Source organism: Callionymus lyra, chromosome 16, assembly GCF_982586985.1.
Source record: "Callionymus lyra chromosome 16, fCalLyr1.hap1.1, whole genome shotgun sequence".
Classification (NCBI taxonomy): domain Eukaryota; kingdom Metazoa; phylum Chordata; class Actinopteri; order Syngnathiformes; family Callionymidae; genus Callionymus; species Callionymus lyra.
In genome coordinates this window covers 17,351,093-17,377,344 of record NC_141833.1, presented here as the reverse complement: position 1 = coordinate 17,377,344, position 26,252 = coordinate 17,351,093, and the positions used below count along the sequence as shown (strand labels likewise).

General features: G+C 36.0%; 1 protein-coding gene and 2 long non-coding RNA genes across 3 annotated transcripts; all 3 read right to left on the bottom strand.

The window, feature by feature from the left end:
• Nucleotides 1-9,002: 9,002 nt before the first annotated feature.
• Nucleotides 9,003-19,295, bottom strand: LOC148064011 (uncharacterized). The gene is made up of 7 exons (XM_087810499.1): nucleotides 19,244-19,295; nucleotides 18,567-18,875; nucleotides 12,724-12,984; nucleotides 12,208-12,510; nucleotides 9,822-10,082; nucleotides 9,605-9,697; nucleotides 9,003-9,371 (listed from the first exon to the last, which is right to left on the bottom strand). Exons 1-7 carry the CDS (start codon nucleotides 19,293-19,295, stop codon nucleotides 9,295-9,297), a joined length of 1,356 nt encoding a protein of 451 aa, XP_087666625.1. The 3' UTR covers nucleotides 9,003-9,294.
• Nucleotides 19,296-19,856: 561 nt separating this feature from the next.
• Nucleotides 19,857-21,911, bottom strand: LOC148064010 (uncharacterized). The gene is made up of 2 exons (XR_015713541.1): nucleotides 21,618-21,911; nucleotides 19,857-21,085 (listed from the first exon to the last, which is right to left on the bottom strand). It is a non-coding gene; the product is annotated as an uncharacterized LOC148064010 (long non-coding RNA).
• Nucleotides 21,912-23,720: 1,809 nt separating this feature from the next.
• On the bottom strand, nucleotides 23,721-26,216 carry LOC148064009 (uncharacterized). Its single transcript, XR_015713540.1, has 3 exons — nucleotides 25,664-26,216; nucleotides 24,986-25,294; nucleotides 23,721-24,338 (listed from the first exon to the last, which is right to left on the bottom strand). It is a non-coding gene; the product is annotated as an uncharacterized LOC148064009 (long non-coding RNA).
• Nucleotides 26,217-26,252: the final 36 nt, after the last annotated feature.

The window sequence follows — 26,252 nt, the reverse complement described above, 5'->3', positions numbered from 1 at the left end:
GAGCTAGGGCCTTCAGTTTTCAAGCCCCTCTGCTGTGGAACCAAATACCGGCTTCAGTCCAGAGGGCAGACACTCTCTCTATGTTTAAAAAAATCTTAAAACCTTACTTTTCCAAAAGCCTATAATTAGCCTTACTGTTTATCTTAGCTGCTATAGGCTTAGAGTGATGGAGGCGTTTTAGACACCGAGCTCTGTACATCCTACTTTTCTGCATTACATTCATCATGTAAGGAAATGACAACAACAACAACTTGGTGCACGTGACCCTTGGCGTGGACTGATGGTTTGAAGGCTTTTTCGATTCCGAGACGAACTCTGAGCTGATTGTTCTCCAGGCAACCAGGCGCGCCACTATACCTTACTTCAAGAATCAGGTGAGAAAGATTTTATCTTATTTTTTACATAGTTTTTTTCTTTTTTTTTTAATTTATATTGTAAGTTAGGAAGGATTAGATATTTTTTAGTTTTGGTTGCCTGGACGAATAAACGTAAGTCTCTGGTTCTGTCACAAATTTAGATTATATATTTCAATAGTGCTTTTATAAGTTGATGCTCGTTTTTTGGGGTATTGCATGGTCACTTGTTTTTTTTTTGTTGTATTAAGTGTAGACGACATTATCGTGTCCCGGGTTGAAGTTTTGAAGAAAAAACGTTGTGAAGTTTCAAGAAAAAACGTTGTGAAGTTTGAAGAAAAAACGTTGTGAAGGTTTGAAGAAAAACGTTGATTAGAATTTAAGTTGAATTGATAGGCAGAGGAGACGGTTACACGACCTGGTAACCCTGGGGAATTCTGAGTAGGGGTGGAAGTATAAGTGGCTCCCTCTACGGGTCGTCTGACATTTTTAATTTCAGATTCCTAAACTAGTTAGGATGCTTGGCCTATGGTTGATTATGGTAGACGTACCTTTTCGGTAAACCGAGTAGCTATCAAAAATTTGGGGATATGTGGTGATTTGAGGGGCTCTCCCAATATCCTGGTCTGAAGACTGCCAGCTGTGGGTGTGTAGGCCAGTTAGATCTTATTGTGTTCGGGCTCCACAAAAATTTGGCAGTATAGTCAGGGCTAGTTAATTTTTCCGAACCATCACGGTGATGGACAAAGTCTCATTGGTGATTAGTTTACAGTTAGTTCGACGGGGGTTGAAATAGAATGGATGAGTTGAGGGTCTCCTATCCAGGGTGTTTGGAAGCTAATTGAGCGGTCGAGGGGCTCCTGCCATTATGACTTCAACACTTTAGACACGACAGGCTGGTAAGAGTCTCGTTCCACGTAGCATAGTGTGTCTCTCTGGCCTGTTTTGGTAAAATACTGTTGTCGTCGTATTGTCATGACATATTGTTTGTTTAAATTGTCTGTGTCTGTATATTTTTATCTTTTGAATATATTTTTTTTCTTCTTCCTGCGGTACTTGTAAAAATTAGCATTCATTTGTGTGAGATCTCTGACTTTCTTTGACTCAGCTGAGAACACTGCTTCTTGGCAGACGTTGTTACTTGTCAGCTGCTGCAAGTTCGAATGAGCTCCGAAAGACAGTTTCCTTGTTGGTGGGAGTGGTTTCGCTTGGAGGTTGAACTTTTAAGACTTCCTTCTTTTCCTCACCGACTCTCCCGTTGTATTCATGTGTTCTCTAAACGCACACACATTCTTACGTCATCTTGAATTCTATTCACTATTGGGTTTGATATAATTATCTTTTCTCTTCATAAAGTAACATTCTTTGTTGACTTTTACTATTAATCCTGTTTCTTAATTGAGGTATATATGAATATATACAGTTAATTAGTGGTATAATTGGTTTTAGAAGAAAAACAAACCAACTCACATTTCAATTTTCTCCTTCTTCTGCTGTGTTCAATAACAATAACACAATTAACATTGATTGTTAATTGATCTTGACCATCCTCTCTTCCTATTTCACATTGTCAATTGATCAACTCACAATTGGTCACATTGAGTGTAACTTTTGTTGTTTTGTCTAATACTGCTTATCTAAAACAAGTGTGTCACTGACTGCTTGCACGTGTGTGCGTTTGTTGATGTCTAGTTCCTGTTTTCTCTTCTTCTACTCTCAATTTCTGATCTTTGGTGTTGTATTTGCTATACTGCCCCCTGCTGGTTTGCTCTTTGTTTACTTCTTAATTGACTTTTGTTCGGACTCAATTGGTGTAATTATTTAATTATTGATTAATTGAATCAATTGCAGTTTATTCTGTTTTCTTACTTTTTCAATTATTACTTTAAATACATTTTATTATTTTAACAATTAGTCATAAATGTACTATTTTATTATTTTTAGTAAATTAGGGATTGGATTTTTATCTTTTTAATTATTGGAGGAATATTAAGTTACATGTTGTATTTGGTCTTTAGACAACCATTCTTATTCCTCTTTGTCAATTGTGCTATATATATATGCAACTAATTAGGAAGTGAAATAAATAATAATAAATAAATACTAAGTTGTTAATTGACAATTGTTTTGACTTGATTAATTTGAATTAATTAGCATATATTTGATTAGACCTAATTGCATTTATTATTTTCAAATTATTCCATTTAATTGTATTGTTTTTATTATTAATATCTTAATTTACTATTTGTTTTATTTTTATTATTATCTCGGATTTTATAATATTTGAATTAGTTAATTAAAGTTTTGGTTCTTAATTTAGATTTTTAAATTGTTCCTCTTTTATATTTTCATTTAATTATTTTTTGATAATCGCTTCTTTACTTATTATTATTATTATTATTTTTAGCATTATTATTAATATTATTATTAATTTGTTCTATTCATTTATTGACCTATATACTCTATACTTTAAGACAAAAGTAACTATTACTACAGGTGACAAGTTAAAGCTCCTGACAGGGAAGAAAAATAAGAAACGTTACTCTGTTTTTTAATTTAATGGTAAATCTTATGAGTAGGTTACTCACATCAATGATTTCTGAGAATTCATAATAAATAGAATAGTTAAACAAAATGCTCTTATTGAGCTCTTGAGCTAGCTTGATACAGCTAATTACGATTCAACTTAAAGACATGAAAGAGCTTCTCTAAAAATAGAGATGATGATAGTTCTAGGCTCCTATCATAGCTCCCTATTGGCCACTGGCTGGAGTGCATGGGTGTGGCAGGAGAAGAGGACGAGGGTATGGAAACAAACAAAGAATTTTGGTCAACAATGGCGCATTTTCGGCTTTTAGTCCAGGAACTTTGGTCCAGTTCCCTATTGGTGACACCTACGATTGAAGCAATTTTTCTGAGCTGAACAAACAAGAACTCAACCTCAACAACTCTCCACCAAGAATGAACTTCTGCTCCAGAGAGGGAGGCAGCTGTACTGGTTCAACGTGATTGAACATCTGGTTTCTCTGATCTTGAAAAGACTTTTGAGGCTTCATTCCTATGATCCACCTTTGGACCCCCCACACTGCACTATGAACTATGTCTGGGATGATGATGAACGTGATGATGACGACAAATGGCACGATCTGGTCGCAAACATGAACTTGACTCTTGTCTGCGGTGACATTTTTGTAGGTCCTGATGGTGTGGCTGCTGAACTAACAAACGAACAAGGTTCTCTATGCTCTCTGACACTTCTGTCCCTCGTGTTGCTCTTGCTGTGGTTGCTGGTGGAGAAGCTAGGGCCCTGAGACAAATGATTAAGAAATGCAAAGTTGTTCGTTATTTGACGAAAAAGCAGACAAATCTAGCCTGTTAGAGACATGATATCTTAAGATGTAAAAGTAAAAAGTTAATCCCAGAATAACATACTCTGATTGCTCCACTCAGAGCTATGATGAAAGCAGCCATAAGAAGACCCTAAACAAAAACTTGTGTGGTTAACTGATGCAGAATTCTATTTAAACTAGTTATAAGTGACTCTGTCTAGAGCTGCTGACTTGTCACCTCCAGAAACTAGACTATAGAGACTAGACTACCACTCCATCTTGATGCGAGTGAAATTGATGATATGTTGTTCTTTGGGAATTAGACTTAAATTGTGAAAATGGTAGAAATAGAGACTAAAATACTGTAAAAAAGGTCAAAGAAAAAAGAATAGATTAAGAGATAAATTAAAAGAAACACTGAGAAAAATAAATATGACATTCTTCTCTCTAGTTGAATAAACCAAACACCTAGAAGTGAATATTGATTAAAGAAACTAGTTAAGATAAGCAAAATAGTAATCTAGAATAGATACTGTATTTCTGTTGTGGGTAAATAATCAAAGAGGTCTGACTGACACCTGATCAAATTAACTATTACATTCAGAAAACACATTTGAACTCACAAAACACTCTCAGACATTCACATAGATATTTCAAATAACACAGTGATCTCAGAGATAAACAAACAAACACATGATGTCTCAAATTTAAATTGAATAAGATAAAAAAGTGTCACTGCTACAAACTGCTCCCTGTGTGAGTGAGAGAATGAAAGAATTCCCTCGAACACCCGCCTCTGTTTCCCTCTTCACCATGAAGTCAAAACATACTGATAATTTGAACTCTCTGCTAACTTCAAGGTTTATTCAAATAAAACACATGACAATCTTTAACAGACATCCACAGATCTACAAAGTTTTGAATACACAACTCATGACACACACACAATATCCTCATCACCACCTGAATAGATGCATAACTGACCTTCTCATAACTTCTGATCATTCTTATCCTGTTAGAGGTGGTGTTGAGAAGCTCTTCAGTGAGGGAGAAATAAGAAGCCACTGTCCACTGCAGACTTTTAAATATATCAAAATATCTCCTTCTTAGAAGGTGAACAAGAAACATGAGCCAGCATGAGTAAAGATAAAAACTTGATTAGCATACTTTTAAATATATGTATGAAAAAATGTAGTTTTAGGAAACTACTCTTTGGACATGTGGTGAAATAGTTAAGATGTTTAAATGACCAAACACAAGAAATCATGATTGGAGATAAATACAACTTCCCTCAAACTAATAAGACTTTACTTGCTAAAAGAAGGTACATATTGGTGTTATATATTTAAAAGGACAATGAAATGGGCTGGAAAATGTCCAAACATTGGAGAAATTTCTAGGAACAGAAAACATATTGTTATAATTAAAACATATTTTCAGAATTAATCATTTTAAGAACATGTATTTTTTTTTATAAATTAAAATAGAATACTTTTATTTACATCAATAGCAGCCAATAATACAATAGACAATATGAAAAATGAAACTTGGAATTAAAAACTGAAATTGATTAATTGAAAAAGTTCAATAAGAAATTGAAATATGTTTCTAAAGCTGCTTCTAACATTCTAAGGCAACTATAAACATTAACAAAAAATATAAAGCAGGGAAAAGAAATTGACTCTGGAAAATGTAAGAATAAATAAATAAATAAATAAATGATGCCTTCAGGAAAGAAAATAGTGAATAATATATTTAGAAACTTCAGAATCATATCAATCTCTAAATTACCTTTGTTAAAGATAAATATACCTTTAATCTAAGTTGAAGTCTAATCAAACAAAAAAAAAAAAACTAGAGCAAGAGATTGATGGAAAATGAGTTCTAAATTGAAAACATATGGACTTGCAAGTGTAATTTATTGAAGGAATTGAATTATATAAGCATTGGAAATTACTAGTCTTCATCTACATGACAAAATGATCTGATTGAAGTCTCAAAAGGTGTTAACCTAAAATAAATAACAAATTAATACTAGAGTTTAACAGTTCTTTGGGGAACTTCAAAATAAAGATAATAAATTGGTTGTTACAATAAGACACTTAAAATAAAATTGATTTGAATTGTTTAATAATGGATAATAACTTTAAAAATTTTAGTCGAGTTCTATATCTAACAAAGGAGAAGAAAATAAAATAGAAGAATGAATCATTATAATTATAATTGAAAAAATATTTTATAGAGTAGATTTTAATTTTTTTTAATTTTATTCATAAAATTAAGTCTTAGTTTTGGTCTTTTATTAATTGGTTAAACTTAGGTCCAGAAATCCAGCAATAGAAATCCTAATATAGAAAAAACATAATTGAATAAATAAACGACTGCAGAATAGTTTGCACATAGTCACTTTTTTCTATTTGATATTATCCATTTACTTTAGCAATAGACTTTCAAACCAAATCTAAGAGGAATAATAACGATTAAACAAAGCTTAGAATATTTCTTTTTAGCTAATAATGTCATATATTTTAATTTAATTAATAATTAATGAATCTAATTTAAGAGAGTTAATAGCAAGAGTATTATGATTAATTATGATAATAATTAAATGATTTGACAATAGATTTGGATATAAAGTTATTCAAGAAAACATTTTTTAAATACAAATAAATAAGGTTGTTTATTTGTCCCTCAGGGGGAGGACTTAGATAGATACTTAGCTGGATAATAGGTTTGTTACATGTTTGGTGATTCTTGTTGCACGGTTCTGTCGATCAACACTGCTGAAGGGAGCTCTGTCCAGATTGCATTCAATTAGTTTAAATTGTTGGTGTAGAAAACAGCTAGAGAATAAGGTACGACTGTGTTTTACTATCTCTCTGACTTAGGTAGTAAATAGGAAGGGGTTAATTTTATCTGCATGAAGTAGTATGAGTCAATTCTAAATAAAAAGCATGATTTAAAGATGTATTGTTTCTCATTTGTCCAAAGAATGCGATGCTGTTCATGTCTTTCCTATGTTGCAGGACGAGCTCAATGATGCACTGTTGACGGGGGAGTACGTCAACAACACCTCACACGAAGAGCCCACATCCAAGTCGCCGACAACGGGGCTGCTGCTTTCTTTTTACCTCGTTAAAGAGGTTTTTCAAAGCAGTGGATACTGGCTCCATATCAATATATATGTTAACAAAATCTCTACCTCAAAATAGACTTATTAGATTTGAGTTACTTAGTGTGAATATGTTTTTTTTTATGATTTGGCATTCAATTACTTCAGTTTTAATTCATAGCATAATTTGGAATTATTATCATTATTTAAAAAAAAATTGGATTTTTTCTTTTTTTTGTGATTTGAGAGAAATGCTCATAATGTATAATTGTATTCATTAAATGAACCTGTGTTTCCTCTGTTGCTTTCTCACCAACTGTAATCTTTGTGTGGCACTATACGCATGATAGTTTAGCATGTTTAGTTTATAATCAGATTCGCGATTATTTTGAAATCAGACTTGTCTTTGTTTTATTGCATCATTAGTTCATGATGCAATCAGGGGGAATGTAAGGAAATGACAACTTTAATCAATCATCTAGATTTAACACACATTTCAAATAGTCACTTGATTAACTGATAATCTTACATATTTAATTCATATTAAATAATCATTGTCTTGCATTGCATTCACTTAAACCAAACTCAGGTTCACAACTCAAAGGCCGAGGTCACAAAGCCTCACACACACAGAAAGATTAAACAATCCCAGACTCCCAGGAAGTCTCTGGACACCTGTTTGAGAAATCACACTGAAAGACACAACAGTCCAGCAATTCGCTGGGAATAAACTCTCTTCAGAAAACAACAACCTTCAGTAAGTTTCCACTACGATCACGTGCGACGGCCATCTTAGAATCAAGTGTTTACAGTTACTGACCAATCCTCACATTTGACTAGAGGCGTTAACCTGAATATTCTTCTATAAAGATCCACCATTTTGTCTGATCTTTGCGTTCTGGCATTTGAAGACGTCTGCGATAGATCTCTCTGCTTGCTAGCGCCCGTGTTCGCGTAAGTTGTCTCTGACTTTTGCATAATTCACTAAACAAGCATTTTTCTTAAACTCATCCATGTGTCTGTCCTTCATTCCACCACCACTTACGAGGCTGGGGAGGGGTCGGTTTATCGGAACACAAAAACCCCTAACAATCACCTGTGCAGTTTAAACCCACACTTTTTTATTTCTTTCCTGGAGCCCCAGGGCTCTACCTCCAGGTTTGCTGCTGATCCAGGATTTCCACCACGTCATCAGATTCCGAGTTCTCTCCAGTACCTCCATGGACTCTCCCATACTCTCCTCTTTTCTCTCACTGTATCCACCCTCACTCTTCTCTTCATCCATCTGTCTAAAATTGAATTGAATTAAAAAACATATATAATAACTTTGGATTAAATCACGTTTTTTTAACAACACAAAATGCTTGTTTTCAACCTCTGAGTGTTTCTTTGAATCATATATCATTTTCCAAGTGTATTGATTTCATTTTTTTAATTCCACGTGTAAATAATGTCGTGGATATGTTTCGCCAGTAGGTGGCGATGTTGGGCTGTAAATTAAATGTTTTCTAGGCTTTATGTCCACTGAGAATACCCGTAGAATTGAAGTGCAATTCACTGATGATGCCGTGTTGCGTTCAGGGATCACAGGTAGACATCACTGGAAGTTACTTTGATACGTTTAAGTAAATATTTGATGAAAATACATATAATGATAAAATGTAATACTATGCTAGCATTAGCAAATTAGCTTCCACACCACAGAGTGAGACAAAAAGTAAAACCCTGAAGGGTTTTTGTGCATCATCCATGGATGATTTAGTCACGTCTCTTTCAAGATTCTAACACACTCAGAACTTTTTTTCTTTAAATAATGTGTACTTTTGCTTTGTACTTCTCTGCCACTGTACTTCCCTCCTTTTCATTTTGGTATTTTATTGTTTACCCAAGAAGGAAAGAAACAAAAACATGTTTTTAATCATTGTTCTTTGATTATTTACATTGAGGATATTTAAAGTTTAAATAAAACTAATTTTATTTAAACTTTAAGATATTTATATACTATATTGATGAAAACAACCAAAACCTAATGAAGTTCATGAAGAACTAGAATGAAAATTACTTCATTTTGGATTTATCAAATAGAGAACTGTGATAATGTAAATAAACGGTTGTAATACATTTTTCTACCACCAGGGAAAACTGTATCATGTTCCGTTTCAAGGGCAGAATATGGTGAATGGTTAGTTTCAAACCAATAACTAAGAATTCTATTTTTAAATCTTTATTTCTTACTAGTATACACAACAAATTACTGATACAACATTTGATACACAGAACTTTTAGGATTTTAAAGAAGGAAGGGAAAAGTAATTTCCATATGGATCAAGGGTGAAGATGCTATTCCCAACTTAAAATACAAAACAATTCAAAATACAAAACAGGAAAAACAGCTCTTAGAGACCAAATGAACTACAAGTAACTAATAAACCAAAAAGCGGAAAATGTTATTTTTAATTCACTGAGTGTAGAATTAATCTCCATGACGACAATAGTCAGTTCAGTTGACCTGTTCGTACTCTGTCGAGGGGAGTGTGTGTGTCTGCTCAGGTGTGTAGTCATCACGACTTTTGTGTCCTAGAAAAGAAGTACAAGTCAATCAGTGTTTAAAAGATGACGATCATGAGCTGATTTGAGCTGCAGGTGTTCCTCAGGGGTCAAGTTTAGGTCCGCCTTCATTCATCTACACCGGACATGGATTAATATGTGTGTGTGTGTGTGTGTGTGTGTGTGTGTGTGTGTGTGTGTGTGTGTGTGTGTGTGTGTGTGTGTGTGTGTGTGTGTGTGTGTGTGTCATTGGGGACACTTACGTCTGCAGGAGACTCCCAGCATCAAGCAAACGCCAATAAGCACAAAGACAACTTGGCTCCACAACATAACGGCGATCCACGTGACTGAAGCAGCTGTGAAGAAACAAAGACTTTATAGAGGGAGTCAGAGATGAAGATGGTGAGGTTGTTGTTGGGAGGAAGAACCAGATCATAATGTAACCATCAGAGGGAAGTAGATATTCGTCACACATCTCACCAGCTGTCAGACTGCAGAAATCCAGGATCTCCTTCTGGTCCGTGCTCCAGCTGACCTGGTTGCTATGGTTACAGACGATGGCGGTGTTCAGCAGGTAGATGTGGAGAGATGACTGGACCTTCTTCTCCCCACCATCCTGATTGCAGGTATGAGCTACACACCTGAAGGAGCTTCTGATGTTTCCGCAGCTCACAGTGAGGCTGCAAGACTGTGTGCAGTTGGAGATTGAGTCCACCTGCAGCAGGACTGGAGACACTGGATCTGAAATAAACCACATTGACTCCACGTTACATTGTTTACATGGAGAACATCCCTTCAAGTTATCATGTGTAAGTGTTAATACTTATCTAATGTTTCAATGTTGGGTTGTTAGGAACAGAGAGAGTGTTTTATTGAGGGAACATTCATATCATTGACCATAATCCACAATAGGCAGTGACCCAATCCCGAGCCCACCGAACTGGACCCCCTCAACGCCCGGCTATGTCTAGAAATTATGTCTATAAAAGTTATGACCAGAATCAGTGACAAAGGGCAGTCCTGACGGAGACCAACCCTCACTGGAAATTAGTCTGACTTAAAACCGGATACGCAGACCAAGCTCGTACAGAGAACAGATAGCCCTTACCATATCTGATACCCTATATTCCTGGAGCAGCCCCTAAAGGACTTCCCAAGTGACTTGATTGAATGAATTCACAAACACATGTGCACAGGTTGAGCAAACCCCCATGCACCCTTGAGGATCCTGCCGAAGGTAAAGCTGATCCACAGTTCTACGACCTGGATGAAAACCACACTGCTCTTCTTGAACCAAGGTTTGACTATCCGACCCACCCTCCTTTCCAAACCCCTAAATAGACCTTGAGGAGTGAAATCCCCCATAGATGGAACACAGCCACTGATCCCCCTTCTTAAGAAGAGGAACTACCACCGCAGTCTGCCAATCTAAAGGTACTGCCCCGATGACCATGCCATGTTGAAGAGACTTGTCCGCCAAGACCCACTACATCCAAGGCCTTGAGAAACTCTGTGCACATCTCCGCCAACCTCAGGGCCTTGCCACTTAGGATTTTTTTAACCACCCGAACCCCAAGATAGAGTAGCCCACATCAGAGTCCCCTGATGTGGGCTACTCTAAAAACAGCCTTCAGAAGACATGATGTTGGGATTAAAGAGTTGTTCAAAGTATTTTTTCCAACAACCAATAACATCCTGAGGAGAGGTCAGCAGCCCGCCACGCCACTGCACACAGTGTTGACATTGCACCATCTCCCCCTCCTAGGACGCCTGATGGCTGTCCAGAACTTTATCGAAGCCGTACGAAAGTCCTCCTCCATGGCTTTAAAAAACTCCTCCCACGCCAGGGTTTTGCCCCATCTACTGCCAAAGCCAAAGCCCCCTTGGCCTGTTGGTACCGGTTAGCTGCTTCAAGAGACCCAAAAGCCAAAAGACCCGATAGGCCTATTTCTTCAGCTTGACGCCATCCTTCACCGTTGGGGTCCACCTGAGGGTTCTGTGATTACCGCCACAAAACACAACTGCCACCCTATGGCCACAGCTCCGATAAGCTGCCTCAACAATTGAGATACGGAACACAGTCCATTTGGTTTAAATATCCCTCACCTCACCCAGAACTTTGTTAAAGTTCTCTAGGAGGCAAAAGTTGAAGATTCTTCTTACAGGACACTCTGCCAAATCATTCCCAGCAGACCCTCACGACATGTTTGGGTCTGCCAGGTCTGACAGGCATCATCCCCCACCATCGAAGCCAACTCATCACCAGGTGGTAATAGTTTGACAGCTCAGCTCACAATGCACTGAACCTCTCTGGCCCCTCTCACTGGTGGTGAGCGCATGGGAAGGGGGTCCCACGTTTCTATTCTGGGCTGTCCCAGCCAGGCCCCATGGGTGTAGGCCCGGCCACCAGACACTCGCATACAAGCCCACCCCTGGGGGAGGGACCGGCGTACAGGTAAGGGAAATTGAACTTGAACATTAATCTTTCCCATTAAAAGGGCTTTTTGAGCTACTCTTTGACTGGTCACTTGGCCAGCTCTTTCTTCACCACAGGATATGCTATGATTTATTTTAACACTTTACATAGTGAAGAATTTGGGGCGTCTTAGATGGTAGAGTGGTTGCTCACAGTCTGAGAGGTTGCAGGTTCAATCCCAGCTCCAGACAAGTTTGTGGCACTGTGTCCCTGAGTAAGACACCTTACCCTGATTGCTCCTGTTGGCAGAGCTGGCGCACTGCGTCGCAGCCTACTCCCATCAGTGTGTGAATGGGGGAACATCTGACTGTTCACGCACCTTGTGACCCTGGTCTAGAAAGGCGCTATACAAATAGACATAATTATTATATAAATGAGAAAAATACTCACCCAAAACTTCCACTTTGTATTCTTGTGCATTATCTTTAGTGCCAGATATCATAGCCGTGTAGACTCCACTGTCATTGAACATCAAATTCTTCAGCAACAAAGAGCTACTTTTTTTTAAGAACTCAGCTCTGTCTTTGTACTTTGGATTCATCACAGCCTCTCGTTTATAATCCGATCTCATAATCCGATTTGTTTTGTTGTGTTTCCAGTACAAAACTTTGTCGTTTGTCAGAGCCAAAGTTTGAGGACCAGCCAGACGTAGATCATCTCCCCTCTTCACATACACAGTCTCAAGTTCAGAACCTACAAAGCACAAGGGTCACGATTATTCTTTCTTTACATCGACGACATTTAAACTCCAGACAAGTGATGAAACACTCGAGTCATAAACAGGGATTCTTAAACTGATCCTCAGGACGTTGTTAGACTACGAAGAGGAAGTGGTTGTTGTTGGGAGGAAGAACCAGATCATTATGAAACAATCAGAAGGACGTAGATCTTCGTCACACATCTCACCAGCTGTCAGACTGCAGAAATCCAGGATCTCCTTCTGGTCCGTGCTCCAGCTGAGCTGGTTGCTATGGTTACAGACGATGGAGGTGTTCAGCAGGTAGATGTGGAGAGATGACTGGACCTTCTTCTCCCCACCATCCTGACTGCAGGTATGAGCTACACACCTGATGGAGCTGCTGATGTTTTGGCAGCTCACAGTGAGGTTGCAAGACTTTCTGAGGTTAGAGATCGAGTCCACCTGGAGCAGGACTGGAGACACTGGATCTGGAATAAAATGTTAATACTTCAGTAATGTTTCAATGTTGGGTTGTTAGGAACAGAGGAGAGGGTTTTTATTGAGGGAATATTCACATTATCGGTGTTTCGTTTTTTTCAAACTACATTATTATTAGTTGTGAATAAATTGTCTTATTTTAATCAGACTTTTTAAGTACATCATTCAAGACGTAACACATAGAACAACCTCCAACTCTCCCTGAAAATAGTTTTACGTTCAGACCTTTAAGACTCGCGATGATCCAAACCTCTGTTGTGTATTGTTGTGTGTTGTTGAGGTCTCTTCTCTTGTTTTTTTATAATTAAAAAAAAAAGCATTATTGTATTATTTAGATATTTCTTATATCCTTAAATATATTTTTTTCAATAGATATTATTATTACTATGAATACCTATTTATTATTATATTTAAGTTTTATTTTGTATCAAAGTACCTTTTTAACTTGGGTTTGTTTTCTGCATAGAATTTTTTTTTTTCAATTTTGTTATTTCCATGATTTAGTGATCCTTAAACACAAAGGAGGATCCTTGATAACGGAACGGTGTTGGGATGAAGCTTAGTTTTGGAGCTGATATAAACAAAAGACAAAACCTGACACATTCACTTTGGATTGTTTTTATCTTTCTCTTGTAAAAGAAGGAAAGAATAAAGGATGGGTGGAACAAAAGCTAGAGTGACTTGAATAATACTCAGCTAATTTTATTAAAAAAAATAATAATAATAATATAATTTCAGCATAAATTCACTTGAAAGAGTTTGATACGACTGAGCTTAACCTCTTGTCTTTTGGCTCAGCTCTTTCTCAGCCATTGGATATGTTATGGTTTATTTAACTTTACACATTGAAGAATAAATACAATAATAAACTCACCCTGAACTTGTACTTGGTATTCTGCTTGATTTTTAAATTCTTCGCCAACGACCTCAGCTGTGTAGACTCCACTGTCATCATACGACACATTCTTCAGCAACAAGGAATTCATTTTTTTTAAAAACTCAACTCTGCCTTTGTACTTTAAATGTATCACAGCCTTTTGTAGATCAGTTAATTTTAAAATAACATTTGTTTGGTTGTGTTTCCAGAAAAATAACCGAAACCAGACGTAGATCATCTCCCCTCTTCACAAACACAGTCTCAGGTTCAGAACCTACAAAGCACAAGGGTCACGATTATTCTTTCTTTACATCGACGACATTTAAACTCCAGACAAGTGATGAAACACTCGAGTCATAAACAGGGATTCTTAAACTGATCCTCAGGACGTTGTTAGACTATGAAGAGGAAGTGGTTGTTGTTGGGAGGAAGAACCAGATCATTATGAAACCATCAGAAGGACGTAGATCTTCGCCACACATCTCACCAGCACTAAATTGTTTAGGGTTGAATTACTCAGCTTAGTTTTGGAACTGATATGTAAACGTGATTAAACAAAAGATAAAAACTGACACATTCACTTTGGATTTTTTTATTTATCTTTCTCTTGTTAAAGAAGGAAAGAATAAAGGATGGGTGGAAAAAAAGCTAGAGTGACTTGAATAATCCTGACTCAGCTAATTTTATTTAATATATATATATATATATATAATTTAAGCATAAATTTACTTGAAACAGTTTGAGACGACTGTGCTTAACCTCTTGTCTTTTGGCTCAGCTCTTTCTTCACCATTGGATATGTTATGGTTTATTTAATATAATACAATAATAAACTCATCCTGAACTTGTACCTGGTATTCTGCTTGATTTTTAAATTCTTCGCCAACGATCTCAGCTGTGTAGACTCCAAACACACAATTTTGATGTCAAAGGTAAACTCACTAGGAATATTTAAGTTGGTTTAAAAATAAATTGAGTTCAGTCGAAATGCTCCAGATAAATAAAATGCTTGAAAATGAGAATCCATTTGATTTCGTTAGTTCAAAAATATAATTTAATTTTGTAATATCATGTCAAATAACTTCTTCTTTTGAGTCAAATATTCTAACAAGCAGAGTGAAAATGATTATTAAAACTACCTACATTGATCTTAATCAAACAAAGCAGTGCAAAGGAAGAAAGTACATTTTAAGTCCTTACCTTGTAAAAGTACCTGAAGCAAACCGATAGTCAAGAGAACCTTCTGAGACATGGCTGTGGCAGAAGAAGGAAGTTCTGTTGCTCACTTAATACCTTATTTCTATGGAGGCGGAAACCAATACTAAACTAAAGGAAGTTAAGGAGAGAGGGAGGTTAATTCTCTCGAAATAGGACTTTAACCTTAGCTAAAAACATTAACAATAACTTTGGATTAAATCATATTTTTTTAACAACACAAAACGCTTGTTTTACGACCTCTAAGTGTTTCTTTGAATCATATATTATTGTCCAAGTGTATTGATTTTATCTTTTTAATTCCACTTGTAAGTAACGTCGTGGATATGTGTCGCCAGTAGGTGGCGATGTTGGGCTGTAAATTAAATGTTTTCTAGGCTTTATGTCCACTGAGAATACCCGTAGAATTGAAGCGCAATTCACTGATGGTGCCGTGTTGCGTTCAGGGATCACAGGTAGACATCACTGAAAGTTACCCTGATACGTTTAAATAAATATTTGATGAAAATACATATAATAATAATGATAAAATATAATACTGTGCTAGCATTAGCTAAATTAGCTTCCACACCAAAGAGATAGTAAAACCCTGAAGTGTTTTTGTGCATCATCCACAGATGATTTAGTCACGTCTCTTTAAAGATTCTGACACACTCGGAACTTTTGTTGTTTTAATATTGTGTACTTTTATTTAGTACTTCCCTCCTTGCCATTTTGGTATTTTATTGTTTACTCAAAAAAGGAAAGACAAACAAAAACATGTTTTTATCGTTGCTCTTGATCATATACATTGAGGATATTTAAATGAAATTAGTTTTATTTACACTTTATGATTTTTATATACTATATTGATGAAAACAACCAAAACCTAATGAAGTTCATGAAGAACTAGAATGAAAATTACTTCATATTTTGGATTTATCAAATAGAGAACTGTGATAATGTAAATAAACGGTTGTAATACATTTTCCTTCCACCAGGGAAAGCTGTTTCGCATTCCTTTCCAAGGGCAGAATATGGTGAATAGTTAGTTTCAATCCAATAACTGAGAAATATGTTCGTAAATCTTTATTTTTTACTCATTTCTTACTAGTATACACAACAAATTACTAATACAACATTTGATACAAATACACAGAACTTTTGGAATTTTTAAAGATGAAGGGAAAAGTAATTTCCATATGATCAAAAAAGTGAATAAGGGAGAAGATGCTATTCCCAACTTAAAATACAAAACAATTCAAAATACAAAACAGGAAAAACAGATACCAAATGAACTACAGTAACTAATAAACAAAAAATGGGAAAATATTAATTTTCTGCCTCTTTAATTCAACGACAGTTGTCAGGAATGTATTTTGTGCACATGACTTGTCACTGAATTTAGAATTAATCTCCATGACGACGACAGTCAGTTAAATTGTCCAATTCGTACTCTGTCGAGGGGAGTGTGTGTGTCTGCTCAGGTGTGTAGTCATCATGCCTTTTGTGTCCTAGAAAATAAGTACAAGTCAATCAATGTTTAAAAGATGACAATCATGAGCTGATTTGAGCTGCAGGTGTTCCTCAGGGCTCAAGTTTAGGTCCGCCTTCATTCATCTACACGGACATGGATTAATATGTGTGTGTGTGTGTGTGTGTGTGTGCGTGTGTGTGTGTGTGTGTGTGTGGGACACTTACGTCTGCAGGAGACTCCCAGCACCAAGCAACTGGCAATAACCACAAAGACAATTTGGCTCCACAACAAAACGGCGATCCACGTGACTGAAGCAGCTGTGAAGAGGAAGTCAGAGATGAAGATGGTGAGGTTGTTGTTGGAAGAAGAACCAGATCATCATGATAGTAAGTAATATTTGTAGAGCGATTTTCTAGACCAGGGTCACAAAGCGCTTAAACAATCAGAAGGACGTAGATCTTCGTCACACATCTCACCAGCAGTCAGACTGCAGAAATCCAGGATCTCCTTCTGGTCCGTGCTCCAGCTGACCTGGTTGCTATGGTTACAGACGATGGAGGTGTTCAGCAGGTAGATGTGGAGAGATGACTGGACCTTCTTCTCCCCACCATCCTGACTGCAGGTATGAGCTACACACCTGATGGAGCTGCTGATGTTTTGGCAGCTCACAGTGAGGTTGCAAGACTTTCTGAGGTCTGAGACCGAGTCCACCTGGAGCAGGACTGGAGACACTGGATCTGAAATAAACCACGTCGACTCCACGTTAACAGTGTTTACATGGAGAACATCCCTTCAAGTTATCATGTTTAAGTGTTAATACTTCTCTAATGTTTCAATGTTGGGTTGTTAGGAACAGATGGATAGTTTTTATTGAGGGAACATTCATATCATTGATGTTTAGGTTGAAGAACTAGATTATTAAGAATGAGAGTTCATTTGTGGAATATGACACCGACATCTGTTTGATCTAATCACGGTTATGACATGTTCACTCGTTCACTAGATGTCAAAAGAATGTGTGATTTATTTGAATGAAAAGCATTAAAACCCTCAAGAGTAAGCGGCGGGAGCAGGACATTATGGAACATACAGTAACCAGTCAAGGACAGAAAGCAGCAACAATCTTCCTCAGAAACATATCGAGCTGGATATTTATTCTTCCACTGGATAACAGGAGGATATGAACGACGATCACTAAATGAAACAAAGTAAGTCCTACATATTCTTCATGTCTTTATCTCATCAGCTGTTGCATGTTGTTCTTGTTTGTGTTGCTGGGTTAAGAAAACACTGTTACCTCTGATAAATAATCACCCTGAAGTTCAGTGTAACCTTTACTGTTATAAGTTTTGTTTCAGGCTTTACATATCTAAGGGTGTTTGTTGTTCAAGTGGGAGATGTTTATTTGCCGTTTCGTTTTTTGTTAATGACACCATAGATGATAGCTGTGTGCAATTCACTTTGATATACGTTTGTTATGTATATACATATGTACACAAACACACGCACACACACACACACACACACACACACACACACACACACACACACACACACACACACACACACACACACACACACACACACACACACACACACACACACACACACACACACACAGACCTCCAGAGGGATAAATAAAGTTTTATCTATCCATTACAAAACAAGATTATAAAACACTTTAGAATCAGTCAGATTTTAATCAAGATTCTCACCTATATTGAGTTCATATAAATTTGGCTGCAAATCTCTCTGATCATTATTACGTTTTGTTCCATCATCCTTAATTACTAAGTGAAAAATGAATCAGATTGTTCAGAAATTCTAATATTATACATTTTTCAGGTAAAACTAGATTCAATTTTAACGTCAAAATAGGTCTGAAAATCACTTCACCTGCACAGGAAGTGAAGTGCTTGTGGGTTTTTTGCAAATTTAGTTTCATAAACTCTCTGTATCACTGCAGCATTTTGTAATCAGAAAAAAAACTTGATTAAACAAAAGACAAATACTGAGACACTCACCCAGAACTTCAACTTTGTATTCTGCAACTTTTTCCTCTTCAAAGTCCAATGTTACAGCTGTGTAGACTCCACTGTCTTTATAGGACAAATTCTTCAGCAACAAAGAATGATTTTCCTGTTTAAAAAACTCAACTCTGCCTTTGTACTTTGGATATATCACAATTTCTAGTTTATAATTTAATTTGAGAACAACATTTGTTCGGTTTAGTTTCCAATAATAATCTTCTAAGTTTCTCAAGGTCAAAGTTTGAGGACCAGCCAGACGTAGATCATCTCCTCTCTTCACAAACACAGTCTCGGGTTCAGAACCTACAAAACACAAGAGTCACGATTATGTATTTCTTTACATCAACAACATTTAAACTCAAGACTAGAGCCAACTATGCCTGGATTCAAACATTAAAAAAAAAAAAAATTCTCACACATTATTTAGTGCAGAATAATAAGATTTAATGTAGTTTTACAACAGAGTAAGTTCAGTTGGATTGCTCCAGACTTATTGTGATTATTGAGAGAAATTTAAGTTATACTTTGTCCTATCATGTCAAATTATTTCCCCTCTTTTTTAATAAATTTAATAAACAAAGTAAAAATGCAAATACAACAAAAACAACATGAATATTGTCTAAGTAAAATCAACGGAGAACAAAAGAAGAGAGTAAATATAAAGTTTTTACCTCCCATAAGTGCCTGAAACCAACAGAGAGTGAAGAGAACCTTCCGAATCATGGCTGTGAGCGAAAAAGGAAGTGCCTCCTCAAAACCTTCTTTTAACCGATGCAGGGACCAATAAAAAGTAAAGGAGATCGGGAACTATCTAAACTTGACTAATAAACCATTTTATTTTCACCTTTTTTCATTTCTACTCCAGTATAACTTGTAGTTATTTGCTGTACTTAGCTGGAGGTGTAAATACATTTGCAAAGTCATGGAACAATTTATCTTGACACTGAAACCAGAAGTGACACCAAGTGAGTTTGTAACTGGTCCAGACTAAGCCCTGGAGTCTGGTGTCAGAAACCGTGTTGCCTCCATGGAACTTCCCTTCTGTCTCAAGATGATAAAATGTAGGATTTTCCGCCTTTTCAAGGGATAGTTTATAAAATCCTTCAAACGTCATTTTCTACTCACCCTCATGTCGACTAAAGCTTGGTATTATTTTTAGAATAATCTGTTCTCTTTCAGAGTTCCAGTCAAAAATGTGTGTTAATTTTAATGTCCGTATGAATGTAACTGTTGGATCTAAAGTCCAAGATAGTCTAAGTGTGACAGTTCAATTGACCAGAGAGGTAACATTCAGGAAGTTTATTAACAAAGAGAATCCGAGCAGAGGGAAAGAAGTTCCAAAAAATGATTCCAAAAATACAGCATAAAGGCAGGCAAAACAAAAAATCCAGAGATTTTCTGAAAAAGTGCAGAATTCAAAATCCCAGACTAACATTGGTCGAGGGCAAATACATTAATCCAACTCAAAGACAGGAAAGAACAGAGAGGTGAGCTTAAATACACAAACACAAAGAGAACAAAAATAAACCGGTTTGGCTAGAAACAAGTCATCCTAGAAACAAAAGAGGAAAAAACAAAAAGGTTAAAGATTTCTTTGGCACACTTTGGTGTTCACGTAAAACAACTACAACAAAAGACTAAATCCTTACAGAGCTTCGACAAGAGAAATTTCTTGGGGAAAAAAACAATTTATTGTTTTGTATTATGAGTACTTCAACTCTCACAGTTGCAAAGTCAACAAAACAAAAAAAATTGGTAAATTAACATTTTGTTGAACGATAACAATTTGCACAAAAGGCATAGATCATTTAAAACAATATTTTGTTCTTATTTCATCTTCATCGTCTTACATTAGTGAAGTAGTAAGGTTGAGATTGAAATCAATTAAATACATTCATAAATAATACTTATTTTGCTCTAATGGCTTCGTTAAAAAACCTTATTGTTCAACCTATTGAAACACAACCAAACCTTGATTGAGTTAATAAACAAAATGAAACAAATGTAATATAAAGTACTTAAAAACATTATGATTATATAAATAAAGTGTAACATCTTCATACAGCCAGAAAGTTGTAACAAATCATTAATAGAGTTGTAATCAGTCTGTGTGATGGTAACCGTTGAGGTTGATTTCTTTAGCACAGACTCAACGATGTTAGAGAACTTGAGGCAGACAGTAAACGTGGGCAGCGACAGTTTGAAGACGTAAACCACTGCCTGCTGGTCAGTGCAGGATTGTAGTGCACAGCTTGACACATTCCCTTGTTCGATGAACTCACATATGCAGCGTAAGACTACATTTCTGAGCTTCTATGTGAACTACAAACAAACAGAGCTAATGTTGAACTTTTGCATTAAACCAGACAGACAGACAGACAGGTAACTCACTTAGTTATACGTAAATTAAAATTACAAGGACAAAAACAACCACAAAGCCAGAACAAGACCAAATCCAAACCAAAGCTGAATCGTGGTCGATGGAGACGATGATTGAAGTAAATTCTGAAAGTCTGCAAAGACAAAAAAACAAAAGGTTCATCCTCTGATGGAATCTTGTTTCACATATTTCTTTCATACAATTCCACTGACCAACAAGTTGAACATCTATACATGAATGAAAATGTTTTGTATCAATAGTTTTAATAATAATAATTAATAATCTTTTTTTTTTTAACGTTCTTCAATAATTTGTAGATTCATCTGTGTGTGACTTCTTTTTCTATCATAGTTGTGAAGCAGAATCTGCTGCTTAAGTCTCTCATAAGTCTCTAAGGCTCTTGTTCTCATGTGAAGGAAGGACAGAACAATAGATGGATGGAATGTAAGATAGAATTACTTGAATAATCTTGACTCTTTTTATTAACATTCAAAGAAACATGTGTCTGTGGTTTTGTTTTATTGTCACTACAGAGTTGCTGGCCTCAGGAGAGTAGAAATCTACCATCAGTGGAGAGATTTGTCTTCTGGTTCAGCGAGTTACTCATAAGTTATGATTCTTTGTTATACTTTATGCATTTAAAAATAAGGTAAGAAAATACTCACCCTGAACGTTCACCTTGTATGTTTTTTTAATGTGATATTCACCATCATATATCTCAAATGTGTAGACTCCACTGTCGTCAAACATCACATTCTTCAGCAACAAAGAATTATTTTCTTTTAAAACCTCAGCTCTGCCTTCGTACTCTGGAGGAGTCTTACAGTTTAAGTTATGATAACATTTTATAATTGAAACGTTCTCGTGTTTCCAGTAAAAAACTTGAAACTCTGTCAGTTTCAAAGTTTGAGGACCAGCCAGACGTAGATCATCTCCTCTCTTCACAAACACAGTCTCAGGATCAGAACCTACAAAACACAAGAGTCACGATTATTTCTAGTTACGTTGACGACATGTGATGAAACATTTGTGTCATGTTCTTCATCCTAGTCATGGATCCACCACCTCGTCCCTCTGGTGTCCACAGGCTTCCTCTGGTCTCCTCCTCTGACTTGTATCAACTCTAGACTAAGAGGTGCTGATCCCCATCACTGCTTAACATAAACTTATCTAAGAACATGATTGTTTGCTGACATAGAAATAGACCTTCAGGACTTGTTTGCACTAATACACTTGATTTACTACAACTGTGTTGAAACTTTAAATAAATAATTTAAAAAATCAATCTCAGTCCACTTTAAGGTGGGAGGACAGTAATCAAGATTAGAATGAGTATATTGTAGATTAACTACGTTTAAGAAATAACCCTGCAGGATGTCAGTGGTGGAAAATAAAGTTGCTTTATATATTTTAAAAAAAGTCAGTTTTGCATAACTTGGTGTTCGATCATTCATTCTCATGTCGCTACCCAGCTGTGCCAAAACTACTTCCTACTTCAGTCCAACAACATCCGGGTTCTATTGCAAAACATTACCGGACATTCTGTTTCTCATTCATTTCAATTAGACAAAATTATCACTTTCATTCTTTTAACTCTGTTTTGAACTAAGATAACAATAATATGAAATTAGCAGGCTTTGATCAAAACTATAAATAAACAACGTCACAAGTCAACATAAATCAACTCATGTAACCCAAATAAATTACACCACATATCATTCCAGAATTGTGGGTTTTGAAAGAGCAGTGTGGGTGACAAAAGAAATGGGTTATGGTGACCTCTAGTGGCCCATTTAGGAGCTTCATCAGACGATGTGGTTCAAAATGGTAAAAAGAAGTTGACAGTTAGAACAAAAAGCAACTACTATTGAAAAAATTGGCGATTCAAAGTCATGACAAAAAAAAAAAAATACTGAATTTTCTGGAAATAAAACAATAATCAGAGAATCATCTTGAAACAAATATTGTTGTTCAGTCACACGGATAGAAACATCGTAACTACATCATACTGTTCAAATAGAATTAGTAACAGACCAGAAAAATAGACATAAAGTGGTTAAGTTAAAGATAAAGTATTTGCTCGATTTATTCAGGAGCCTTCGATTTTTGGGTTGTACTGCTCGCTGCAGTTGCTATTTGCTAGCTAGCTGCAGTTGCTATATGCTGGCTAGCTGAAGTTGCTATATGCTAGCTAGCTGAAGTTGCTATATGCTGGCTAGCTGAAGTTGCTATATGCTAGCTAGCTGAAGTTGCTATATGCTAGCTAGCTGAAGTTGCTATATGCTAGCTATAATTGTATAACTAAATCAGGGGAGAAGCTAAAAAGTATTCAGGAGCTCAATATAATAGTAGATAGACGATAAAAAAACAACCTTGTTTAAGTTTAATTGATTCATTGATTTGTTGCTGTTAAACTCACTGGTTACTTGATTCAGAAATTATAAATTAAAACCATTGAAAACTGTCGACGCTCTGACAGTTCGTGCTCAACAACAGAAACTGAATTTAAGTATTTAATAGTCAAAACATACCTTGAACCATCATGAGGACACACAGGGCGAAAAGAATGAGCTTCATGATCAAGATTCAGCTGGGTAAAAAGTAAAAGTGAAACAAAGAGGGTTTTTTAATTATTAAACCACACCTGATGAACACACCTACAGCATAAATACCTGAGGCCAGGGCCGTTTCAAGGACTCCAGCAGCCCAAAGCAGCTTCCACCCCCAGAAGTATGACAGTACTGCTGTTGCATATTTTGTGGGTAAGATTTTAATATTTGCAAACAAACACCACTGTAACATCGAATCCAATATACATTCAATAAATGCACAATAACTAATACATTTAATAGAACAAACACACACATATACATACAAACAACAGTTTCTTTGGTAAAGTTTCCAATAAAAGTCTTAATATTTCATCAGGTTCCATTTTATTTGATTATTTTTGTTTTGTTTTTTTGTTTTATCCTATAATAAATGCTTCTCATTCTTGAATCATTTATTTCTTCTGATTTCTCATGACTGAGGATGTTGTGATGGCGGCGAAACGTGTCTGACCAAAATAAAGAGAGGAAAACCAAAAAGATCTCTTCAATCTTTTATCAAAGTGATTTTAAAACGTAATTGATTTTTTGACACGTTTGACAGATGTCCAATCAAGCTAACAGAAGCAACACACAACTCAAACTAACAACATCCATTGTCATTGAAATACTTTTGAGCTTAAAATACAGAATACAAGTTTAGAAGTTTCTGACTATGTCACTGAATTTAGAATTAATCTCCACGACGACGACAGTCAGTTCAATTGACCAGTTCATACTCTGTCGAGGGGAGTGTGTGTGTCTGCTCAGGTGTGTAGTCATCACGACTTTTGTGTCCTAGAAAAGAAGTACAAGTCAATGAGTGTTTAAAAGATGACAATCATGAGCTGATTTGAGCTGCAGGTGTTCCTCAGGGCGTTTGTTATGTATATACATATGTACACAAACACACACACACACACACACACACACACACACACACACACACACACACACACACACACACACACACACACACACACACACACACACACACACACACACACACACACACACACACACACACACACACACACACACACAGACCTCCAGAGGGATTAATAAAGTTTTATCTATCCATTACAAAACAAGATTATGAAACACTTTAGAATCAGTCGGATTCTAATCAAGATTCTCACCTATATTGAGTTCATATAAATTTGGCTGCAAATCTCTCTGATCATTATTACGTTTTGTTCCATCATCCTTAATTACTAAGTGAAAAATGACTCAGATTGTTCAGAAATTCTAATATTATGCATTTTTCAGGTAAAACTAGATTCAATTTTAACGTCAAAATAGGTCTGAAAATCACTTCACCTGCACAGGAAGTGAAGTGCTTGTGGGTTTTTTGCAAATTTATTTTCATAAACTCTCTGCATCACTGCAGCATTTTGTAATCAGAAAAACTTGATTAAACAAAAGACAAATACTGAGACACTCACCCAGAACTTCAACTTTGTATTCTGCAACTTTTTCCTCTTCAAAGTCCAATGTTACAGCTGTGTAGACTCCACTGTCTTTATAGGACAAATTCTTCAGCAACAAAGAATGATTTTCCTGTTTAAAAAACTCAACTCTGCCTTTGTACTTTGGATATATCACAATTTCTAGTTTATAATTTAATTTGAGAACAACATTTGTTCGGTTTAGTTTCCAATAATACTCTTCTAAGTTTCTCAAGGTCAAAGTTTGAGGACCAGCCAGACGTAGATCATCTCCTCTCTTCACAAACACAGTCTCGGGTTCAGAACCTACAAAACACAAGAGTCACGATTATGTATTTCTTTACATCAACAACATTTAAACTCAAGACTAGAGCCAACTATGCCTGGATTTAAACATTAAAAAAAAAAAAAAATTCTCACACATTATTTAGTGCAGAATAATAAGATTTAATGTAGTTTTACAACAGAGTAAGTTCAGTTGGATTGCTCCAGACTTATTGTGATTATTGAGAGAAATTTAAGTTTTACTTTGTCCTATCATGTCAAATTATTTCCCCTCTTTTTTAATAAATTTAATAAACAAAGTAAAAATGCAAATACAACAAAAACAACATGAATATTGTCTAAGTAAAATCAACGGAGAACAAAAGAAGAGAGTAAATATAAAGTTTTTACCTCCCATAAGTGCCTGAAACCAACAGAGAGTCAAGAGAACCTTCCGAATCATGGCTGTGACCGAAAAAGGAAGTGCCTCCTCAAAACCTTCTTTTAACCGATGCAGGGACCAATAAAAAGTAAAGGAGAGCGGGAACTATCTAAACTTGACTAATAAACCATTTTATTTTCTCCTTTTTTCATTTCTACTCCAGTATAACTTGTAGTTATTTGCTGTACTTAGCTGGAGGTGTAAATACATTTGCAAAGTCATGGAACAATTTATCTTCACACTGAAACCAGAAGTGACACCAAGTGAGTTTGTAACTGGTCCAGACTAAGCCCTGGAGTCTGGTGTCAGAAACCGAGTTGCCTCCATGGAACTTCCCTTCTGTCTCAAGATGATAAAATGTAGGATGTTCCGCCTTTTCAAGGGATAGTTTATAAAATCCTTCAAACGTCATTTTCTACTCACCCTCATGTCGACTAAAGCTTGGTATTAGTTTTAGAATAATCTGTTCTCTTTCAGAGTTCCAGTCAAAAATGTGTGTTAATTTTAATGTCCGTATGAATGTAACTGTTGGATCTAAAGTCCAAGATAGTCTAAGTG

Excerpts from the sequence above, each read along its gene's own strand:
- LOC148064011 (XM_087810499.1), bottom strand. The coding sequence starts at position 19,295 with ATGATTCGGAAGGTTCTCTTCACTCTCTGTTGGTTTCAGGCACTTATG. Across the intron at positions 18,876-19,243 it reads GTTTCAGGCACTTATGGGAG|GTTCTGAACCCGAGACTGTG; the intron begins GTAAAAACTTTA and ends TGTGTTTTGTAG. Across the intron at positions 9,372-9,604 it reads GCTGGGAGTCTCCTGCAGAC|GACACAAAAGTCGTGATGAC; the intron begins GTAAGTGTCCCC and ends CTTCTTTTCTAG.